This window comes from Eriocheir sinensis, chromosome 46, assembly GCF_024679095.1.
Source record: "Eriocheir sinensis breed Jianghai 21 chromosome 46, ASM2467909v1, whole genome shotgun sequence".
Classification (NCBI taxonomy): Eukaryota; Metazoa; Arthropoda; class Malacostraca; order Decapoda; family Varunidae; genus Eriocheir; species Eriocheir sinensis.
In genome coordinates, this window is record NC_066554.1 from 10,398,616 (window position 1) to 10,408,615 (window position 10,000).

General features: G+C 48.7%; 1 protein-coding gene across 1 annotated transcript in view; it reads left to right on the forward strand.

Annotated features, from left to right (window-relative positions):
• LOC126980934 (metabotropic glutamate receptor 7-like) overlaps positions 1 to 9,518 on the forward strand; it is a 200,819-nt gene extending 191,301 nt beyond the window's left edge. The window contains exons 13-15 of the mRNA XM_050831391.1: positions 1,186 to 1,490; positions 6,567 to 6,701; positions 7,458 to 9,518. Coding sequence (XP_050687348.1) covers positions 1,186 to 1,490; positions 6,567 to 6,701; positions 7,458 to 7,634 — 617 coding nt within the window. The 3' untranslated portion in view covers positions 7,635 to 9,518. The remainder of the gene's footprint in view (positions 1 to 1,185; positions 1,491 to 6,566; positions 6,702 to 7,457) is intronic.
• The last annotated feature ends 482 nt before the right edge of the window (positions 9,519 to 10,000 follow it).

Consider the following 10,000-nt stretch of genomic DNA (forward strand, 5'->3'; position numbering starts at 1 on the left):
TCTTTTCTTTATCTCTGCATCTTCTTTGATTCTCTTCTCTCAATATATCACATGACAAAATCGCCTTACTTTTTTACTCATCAAATGTTCAGTCCACCCATTTAATTTTTTTTTCTCTCCTACACCTTTCTACAGCTTCACTTCCGTCTTCCTTTTCTTTCTTTTTTCTCTGCCTCTTCTTCGATTCTCCTCTCTCAATATATCAAATGGCAAAATCGCCTTACTTTTTTACTCATCAAATGTTCACTTCACCCACTTAGTTTTCTTTTTTTTTTCTCTCTCTCTCCTCCACCTTGCTGGTTTCCGTGCCACTCCACTTTTTTTCCACTTCCCACTCATTCATCCACACACTCGTCGTTCTTTTCCTCACAACTTCATTCCTGCCATTCATTTTCCCTTCATTAACTTTTCAAATCCTCCTTCATGTTTGCCTTTTTCATTTCTGCGTCTTGGCTCAACGTACCAAACCATCCGTTCTAAGTCACATTTTTTTATATCCCAGTCCTCAACTTCCCTTTTTCTCTCCCACACTTTGATTAACTCCCCCAGTCTCTCCTCTCCTTCGTGCCTCCTTCGTTCTTTCCAACCTTTTCTCCGCCAAGAGTAGAGACACCTTGGACACGAGAAGGTCATGGAGAACGAATGTAATGAGAAGGATTTAGAATGTGTGTCTCCTTATCCATTATTCATATATATATTGTTCTCTCATTAACCTCAGATTTCTCTCGCTCTCTCTCTTCATCGGAATATACGTACCCGTGTTTATAAAGTAATTAGTCTCTCTCTCTCTCTCTCTCTCTCTCTCTCTCTCTCTCTCTCTCTCTCTCTCTCTCTCTCTCTCTCTCTCTCTCTCTCTCTCTCTCTCTCTCTCTCTCTCTCTCTCTCTCTCTCTCTCTCTCTCTCTCTCTCTCTCTCTCTCTCTCTCTCTCCAACCTTCGAAGAAAACCATAAAAATAACTGTAGCCTTCTCCTTTCCTCCTCCTTCTCCTCTCCTCCTCCTTCCCCTCATATATCTTCCTCCTCTTCCTCTCCTTTCCTATCCCCCTTTTCTTCCTCCTCCTCCTTCTCTTCCTTCTCCTCCTCCCCCTAATCCACCGCCTTTTTCAGTTTCCACAACAAGGTAGAAAGTGTTGCCATAAATCTGACCTGCCACCTCCTTGCCTTTTCTCCCTCACACGCGTGCAGGGCTAGTGGGCGTGCAGTTGGTGGGCGTGTTTGCGTGGCTGCTTGTCGAGTCCCCGGCCACGAAGGAGGTGCACCCTTATCGTCTTGTCGCTGTGCTAACCTGCGGCATCTCCAACATGTCCCTGATTCTCTCTCTGGGGTACAACATGGTGCTGATTCTGCTGTGCACCGTCTACGCCTTCAAGACACGCAAGATCCCCGAGAACTTTAACGAAGCCAAGTACATCGGCTTTACAATGTACAGCACTTGCATCGTCTGGCTGGCCTTCGTCCCCATCTACTTTGGCACCAACAACGATTATAAGGTACGTGGTGGTGGTGGTGGTGGTGGTGGTGTGTTGTGTGTATGTGTGTGTGTGGGTGTGATGTTTTTTTCAAGCGCACTCTTAATAATTCATGAGCTACTTTGTGACCCGACTCGTTCGCGTTCAGGTAAAGTTGCAGTGCGCATCGAAAATGTACTCGGATGTTTTCCAGTACGTGTGTGTGTGTGTGTGTGTGTGTGTGTGTGTGTGTGTGTGTGTGTGTGTGTGTGTGTGTGTGTAATTGTTCTCCACGCATAACAGCATAACAGCGTGTTCTACATATACCAATTACATTACATAGTTGGTATATGCGCGCGCGAAATCTCCTTGGCGACATTAACCAAACATATCTACACCACGGTTCTCCCTACTGCACAAACACGGCGGATGAATAAAACCCGAAAACAAAACACGCCATCAAATCAAGAAACACAAAACGGAAACATTCGAACAAGGAGTAAAAAATATATATAAAAAAACACCAGTAAGCCTCAGGAGGAACGAACGAGGGAAAGGGATGAACGAGGGAGAGTTGGGAAGGCGAGGGGAGAGAGAGAGAGAGAGAGAGAGAGAGAGAGAGAGAGAGAGAGAGAGAGAGAGAGAGAGAGAGAGAGAGAGAGAGAGAGAGAGAGAGAGAGAGAGAGAGAGAGAGAGAGAGAGAGAGAGAGAGAGAGAGGAGAGAACACGAAAAGGGGAGCAACAGACTGAAGGATGAGGGGAAGGGAAATAAGAGAGAAGATGGCGCCACTATAAACACTTGCCTGCGCCATGACGGGCTAGGGGCCAACTACCATCCAGGCCCCTCAAGAAAGAAAAAAAAAGGAAGGAGAAATAAGGAGTATAGGGGAGCGGTGGGAGGGTGTGCAACAGATACGATGGATAAACAGAAGGAAGGAGAATTAATTAAGAACAGGAAAAGGACACGGGGTTTGTAGGAAAATAAAGTAAAGAAGGAAGAACAGAGAAAAGCCCGAAATACAAGCCAGAGGGATAACAGGTCTCAATAACTTAGCTTAGTTTGATGGAGAACGTAAAGAAGTAGAATGGACAACATGGATATAGAGGAGGATGAGAGAGGAAGGAACTTTGGCTCTAAACTTAGGAACTTGTGTTGGAGAGGGAGCAGAAGAGAGACGCTTGATACGGGGAGGATGAGGAAGTGAGAGCCTCTTCCTTTAAACCGAGATACTAGTGTTTGATAGACATGGGGAGGGAGGAGACAGGGGACAAAGGGTATAGAGGAGTATGAGATAGCGAATAAGTCTTTCCTTGAACCCCTGGTCTTATACGAGGCGCAGACATCGATCTCTAGACGGCGGAGTGAGCAGCGGTTGTGAGGGAAACAGGGAAGTGGGCGGAACGGACGGAGAAACAGAGGAAGGAGGGAATATGATAGAAGGAGAGGCGAGGAAAACAGGAAAATCCACCACTGCCTTCCGTCCACCTCAACCTACGTCGGTGTATTTAGGGCGGAAGGGACGGAGAAACAGAGGAAGGAGGGAAGAGGATAAACGGAGGAAAGGCGAGGAAAACAGGAAAATCCACCACTGCCTTCCGTCCACCTCAACCTACGTCGGTGTATTTCCAGTCCGGCTCGCGGCCAGGTGCCCTCAGGGAAGTCGTGGCCCTTAAGCACCTTATGAGCCTCTCGATCCCTTCCAGGAAAGGCAATCAAAACAGTTGCCAATAAGCCCCACTACACGCACTGTTATTCCTGCGTCGCTGTTTCCTTTTGTTGCGGTGGAATTTATGGGGTGTTTATTTTATGTTTGTTTAGGGAGGAATATTTTTTGTTAGTTTTTGACTTTGCGTTTGTTATAAAGTTCATGTGTATTTGTTTATTATGTGTGAAGGTATGTAAGCACGTTCGTTTGTTTGTTTATTTGTGTGTCTGCGTGTGTTCGTTAATGTGTGTGTGTGTGTGTGTGTGTGTGTGTGTGTGTGTGTGTGTGTGTGTGTGTGTGTGTGTGTGTGTGTGTGTGTGTGTGTGTGTGTGTGTGTGTGTGTGTATGAAGCCTGTCCCCAATCACAATCCAGTGAATTCACACACACACACACACACACAACGGCTACCCGCCACTTCATCAGGTCCACGAACAGGCCGTTGCTGGGGCCCTCACGGACGATCGTGGGATTTAGAAGAATACATTTTGCTCCATTAGTTTCTATGCGAGAAAATATTTGACTCTTTCTTTGAGAGTTTAATCTTTCTGTACTTGAAACTATGTTGAGAGTCCAATATTAGCTCACTGTTCCTTCTCTTCGGTCTGTTTTCTTTTTCCATCGCGGTGCGTTGTCGTTCGGTCACAGTTCCCCTTGAGTTTCTCGGGTTTCGGCTTAGGACTCAGTTTGGCTTCGTTATAAAGTCGAGTTTTCCTCCATTTATGGTTCATTTGGATTGAATCTCGGCACACTTGGGGTTCGGACCAAGTTAAGTTAGTTTGTCAAAAGTTTGTTTGGCTTTTCGCTTCACTTGCTTTCAGTCACAGTTTTAAAATTTACAATGGCGTCTCTTCCAAATTTTTTCCTCAAAACTTATATTCCAATTAAGGGATTTTTAATAGAAAGTTTCCTAATTACCTCCCTCCTTACCTTCCGTCTATAAACTTGTAGGTTATCTTCACTCTACTTCGGTTCGGGTAACGCTTCCCTTTGCACAATATATCTTACGTTTCCTTTGTTATCACAGCAAAAATTGATGGTTATGCTGCCACGACATAGCACGCCTGCCTCCCCCCCCCTTTGAAGCTCCTCCCATGCACCCCTTCCATTGCACTATCCTCTACGTTATTCTTTCCCCTTCTTTATCTGTCCCCTTCCCATTTTCTCCTCCATTCCCTCACGCCCGCCTCCCTCCCTTCCTACTCGTTACTACAATCTTCAACCTGATTTTCACATTTAGGAGCCATTAAGTTGATGCGTATTTGTCAACAGCTGTTAGGGACGATTCATTGGCCACATCCAGAATTATTGCCGGCACGCTCAGTCGCAATAACGTCACGTAATTGCATTCGGGTCCGGAACCAACCGCATTGATCCTCACCAACGTGAAGTAATCGTATTCAGCCTCAATTATCTCCTGGGGCTATCGCATCTCCACCGAATTATCGTATTTATCGCTGTGGATTCTCTTCCCACAACCCACGAGCTCGGCCACGACCCTTCCTGTACAAAGGCCTCATCTTGCCCGCGAGACCTTATCGAGTAATTACCACAGGACAAAAGCGGCGTTCTCGCTCTCCCTCCCTCCCTCCCTACCTACTTACTTCCCTCTCTCCTTCCCCTTCTCCCTATACTTCTTCCTTCCTTTCTCCTTTACTTTCTTGCGTCTAGCCTTTCATTTTCCTTCCCTCCTTCCTTTCTTCCTTCATTTTTTACTACTTGACAGCCTTTTCTTCCCTCCTTTCTTCCTTCATTTTCCTTCCCTCCTTCCTTTCTTCCTTCATTTTCCTTCCCTCCTTTCTTCCTTCATTTTCCTTCCTTCCTTCCTTTTTACTACTTGTCTGCCTTTCCTTCCCTTCTTTCTTCCTTCTTTTCTATTTTCCTTCCATCATTAATTTCCTCTTTCCTTCCTTTCTCTCATCCATTTACGCTAGTTTCATTCCTTCCTTCCTTCCTTCCTTCCGTCCGTTCGTCCTTCCTTTCTTTCTTCCCGCCTTCCTTCCTTCCCTCCTGCTATCCTTTTTTCCTATTTTCCTTCCACCATTATTTTCCTCCTTCCTTCCTTCCTCTCATCCATTTACGCTAGTTTCCTTCCTTCCTTCCTTCCTTCCGTTCGTCCTTCCTTTCTTTCTTTCTTCCCGCCTTCCTTCCTTCCCTCCTTCTATCCTTATTTCCTTCATTTACCCAATTTTCCTTCCTTCGTTTCTTTCTTCCATGCCCTTCTTTTTTTCGTTCACCGTCCCTTCTCTCCTTTCTCAGCCTCTCTCTGTCTCCCTCCTCTCCCTTCTCAGCCTCTCTCTCCCTCCCCTCCCTTCTCAGCCTCTTTCTCCCTCCCGCCCTTGGTCGACCCTCATCATGCAGCCTCTCGTCCGGCTTTATTGGGCCGGGAAGATAAGACGGGAGGGTCGGGGACATAAAAGAGGCGGGAAGCTGGATAGACGGGCAGCCACGCGGACAAACACAGGTTAAAAAATGTGCGTGCGTATGTGTGTGTGTGTGTGTGTGTGTGTGTGTGTGTGTGTGTGTGTGTGTGTGTGTGTGTAGCTTACGAAATACTGTACGCCTCCAATGTAACACGTACTTCTTTTTTTTTTAACTCTTCTACCCTAGTACGTCTCCATCTCACTAGCAGCGTCTCTCCATCTCTGTCTGTGTACAAACTGCATAGCTCTTTGCCTCTATGTCCACCACCTCTACCACTACAACACCTACTACTACTACTACTACTACTACTACTACTACTTCTACTACTATTATTATTACTACGGTACTTCTTTCCTCTTCTCTTTTTCCCATCCTCTTCGTCTTCCTCTTCCTTTTACTACTGCTATGACGCCTAAGACTACTACTACTACCACTACTGTTACTACTTCTACTACTACTACCACTACTACTACTACTACTACTACCACTATTACTATGGCTTGTCATTCTTCCCCATCTTTGTGCATTCCCCCCTTATAACTGCCCTTTGTCATAAAAGTTTAGTTATCCTGTAAACTATTTCCATAACCGCCAAGCCCTGCAAAACCCACGCACGATAACAATATCCAATTCGACCCAACATACTTGCCTTCCCAACACACTCAACAAAGATGCTAGTTAATGAGTGTTTTGATTTACGAGCAAAAAAAAAAAAAATCACAAAACATGCCTTGGTTTACGAGTGGTGTCTTAGTATACGAGCATCCTGATTGTACAAGTCTTTTTTTTTTTCAATTTCTCGCTCCCCAAAATCACTCTAATCATGATCGATCGCATTTTAGCTTTCTTTCATACCAGCGTGCCCACCTTACCACTCCCGACCATAGTGACTCCGTTTATACGTCATCACTGCACACCCTCGACCTCTATCTCATTACATTCCCTTCTATCGCAAGGTTACGTGACGTGTTCGTGTTATTTCCATTACAGATCCAGCTGGCCTCCATGTGCATGTGTGTGAGCATCAGCGCGTCTGTGTCCCTCGGCTGTCTCTTTTCTCCCAAAGTCTACATCGTCATCTTCCAGCCATACAAGAACGTCCGTCAGGGCTCTGGACCCGTCAAGGTGAAGGAAAATGATGTGTATGTGTGTGTGTGTGTGTGGGTGTGGGTGGGTGGGTGTGTATGGGTGGGATGTGTGTGTGTGTGTGTGTGTGTGTGTGTGTGTGTGTGTGTGTTTGGGGGGGGGGGGGGACAACGGTAGTAAAAGTAGAGGTAGATGAGGGAAAGAAAGTGGAGAGCATGCCGGTGAGAAGGGAAGACTTAGGTATGCCCTAGGATACGATAAAAGAGAAGGGACGGAAAGTGTGCGAGAAAAAGCTATTATGAGCGGAGAGGGCAGACTCATAAAGGAGAGGAAAGGTAGACCAGGAATGATAGTTTTAGGGAAGAGAGGGATGGAGTAGGGAAAAGATGAGACACGTGGGTAAAAAAAAAGGGGGGAAGATAAACGACAAGAGAACTGAAGGAGAGAATGGGGATGTAAGGACAATGTTGCAGGACAGAAAGGAAATATGAATGTGAGGACGGGAAAGATGGACGGGTGCAATTATTTTTTGTGTTTGTGTGTGTGTGTGTGTGTGTGTGTGTGTGTGTGTGAAGGAAGGGAGAGCGTGGGAGAGGAAAGGGAGGATCAAGTAGGGAGAGTGAGTGGCTTGCAAGGGCTGTGTAGGAGGAAAGATATTGGGTCAGTTTTGGTGCACGAGTAAACATTGGCGAGGAGGGGAGGCGACGGGAAGGGAGTGGAAGGAAGAGGCAAGGGTGAGGCTAGGGAAGGCGGGAAGGGATCGGGCGAACCTCACTTACAGTCCCCTCCCTACAGAACAAGAGCTACGGTCAGAGCATGCGGTTCACCTCACGCTCACAGACGGCGCAGTCAGTGCTGTCTGTGAACCACTCCAGTGTGCACGCCCCGCCGCCCTCCACCATCAGCCAGCACGTCAACGGTGACTCTCTGACAGTGACGACCCCCAGCGTGGAAGACACGTCAATCACCTAGGGGCGGCGGGAGGTGCTGCTCTAACTGGAGACGCACCTCCCAGCGGGGTCCCTGACTTTGAAAGCGGCAGCGAGCGGACGTTTGCGCCGCTACATAACTTCACGGGAGGTTCGTTCATGAGGGCTCCATCAGAGGTAGGTAGCAGCGGCGCAAGCCTTGGGGAGACCCTCAGTATTGTAGAAGAGTGCGACTTTGAGGAAGAAGAAGAAGAGAGAAGGGAAAGTTTTGAGGAAGAATATTTGTGGAAGGAAGAGGATGATGACGATGACGACGATGATGATGAAGAGGACGAAAGTTCAAATGACGAATATGAGAACAACAACCCCAAAAAGAAGACCGCCGTGGACGAATCAACGTACCTGTGAAGGTTCGGCGGGCGCGGCTGCTGCTCGCGGTCTGGTGGCCTGGCCGGCGGAGATGGCCAGCTACCGGACCACGCCGCCGCGCCCACGAACCCCGTACCCCGCCGGGAGAATTGCCTCCAGGAAGGCAGCACCTCGTGTGACGCTACGCACACTGAGCCACGCTTCACTGCTCACTACTGAAGCTCCCCACTGCCAGCGGGGAGAGTGTCCAGCGGACCGCAGCCCCTCGCCGGCCTGACCTACGAGCGGGCTGCGGCCTTCGGGACTTCTTCTAGTATTATCTGTTATCATGAACCTGTTAACTACAAAATGTTGTTTAGCTGTTGTGTTCTCGACCTTAACTACGTGATGGTGCTGAGTACCCCCGTGCCCCCTGCCCCCCCCTGCCTTGCCACACCCCACGCTTCGCCGCACGCCATCTGCCGCGCCGCCCGGCCCAACGCAGCCAGTGGTCATCGGCCAGGCGGCGTGGAAAACGTTACGCCCCGCCCCGCCTTGCCCCGCCCGCCCATGGCTGAGGCAGCGGCGAGGGCCCAGGGTTACTCCCTGAGCAGACAGAACCCGGGGCGGGAGGGCCGGGAGGAACATTACGAGACTTTAATCAATGTTTAAGTGTGAGGCGTTGTTACCTTCTCCCTGTGTGTTCTTTTTACGAGCCCTGGTAAGTGTCGCCGCTCTTGTGATACTCTCCCTCCCTGCATGCCGGGGCGGCCACTGGCGCGCCACCCACTCTGCCCTGGCGGTGGTGGGCGGCCTGCCTCCACCCTGCACCCAGCACCCGGGAGTGGGCGGGATGTATGCCGGGGGAGACCGCGGCCATGCCCCTTGCACCTTCACACCCACCCTCCATCCATCCTTCATCACGAGGCCAAACAACAATAATGCATCAGGAAGTTTCCGGCATATAAATTACCGGAAATCTTTCTGGCAAACTTCAATTCCTCGATAGTCGTTCCCTTACTTCCTTCAAGTCCCTAGGCCAGCAGGTCGCCCTTGGCTCTCCAAAGGTGACCCTAAAGACCGCCCTGTTACCGGTGCATATCTCTTTACCTCAGTCAGTTTCGTCGATTCAGCTCACCTGGTCTCAATCATCTGCCCTCACCTCACCCCACGTCCCCTTCGCCATATCTCGCCTCCTTCATCTGATTAAGTGACATCATAATACTCCCTCATTTCCTTCCCCTCTCTGCCTGGCCGCGGCTTCACCCCCTGCTCTGAGCCCTGCACTCCCGCCCACCCCAATGCCCTCCCCCATCACGGCCGCCCCCTTTCCCATATTGTATATAAACGGCTGTACAGTCTTGTTGTGACCATGCAATAAATATATAGCGAAAACAAAACATAATCGTGTCCTTACCCTTGTCATTACTCAGTGGGAGGTTTCTTCAGTTGCTGCCACATCTCCGCTATCATCCCGACCACAAGGACCACTTCTCCGGACACCGCCACGACAAACACCGCAGCCATCATCCATCACTCGAGGAGAGAGACGGAGGCGGCGACCGTCCCCACCACCGCCGCCGCCAAACCTACATCCAATAAAAATAAAAAATAAATGTTCTACTATTCTTTTTCTACAAGACAAATACGACAATGACCATCGAGACTTTATCTTCCATGACACTCCTCACCTCCTTACGCTCTCTCCTCTCGGACATATTGACCATCCTCTCTTCCCTTCCTCCCTCACCGTCCCTCTCCTTCCCGATACCCATCCTTGAATAGAGTGTCTGTTTGTCTAGCTGTCTGTCTATGTTTGTCTGTCTCACTCAGTCTGTCTCTTTCTCTTTATCTGTCTCTGTTTCCGATTGTCTGTCTGCCTATCGTTCTGCTTTTGTTTCCGTCTCTCTCTCTCTCTCTCTCTCTCTCTCTCTCTCTCTCTCTCTCTCTCTCTCTCTCTCTCTCTCTCTCTCTCTCTCTCTCTCTCTCTCTCTCTCTCTCTCTCTCTCTCTCTTCACTACACATCCCTTGTTTTTTTTTCGCTTCCCTTCAGGCGTTCAC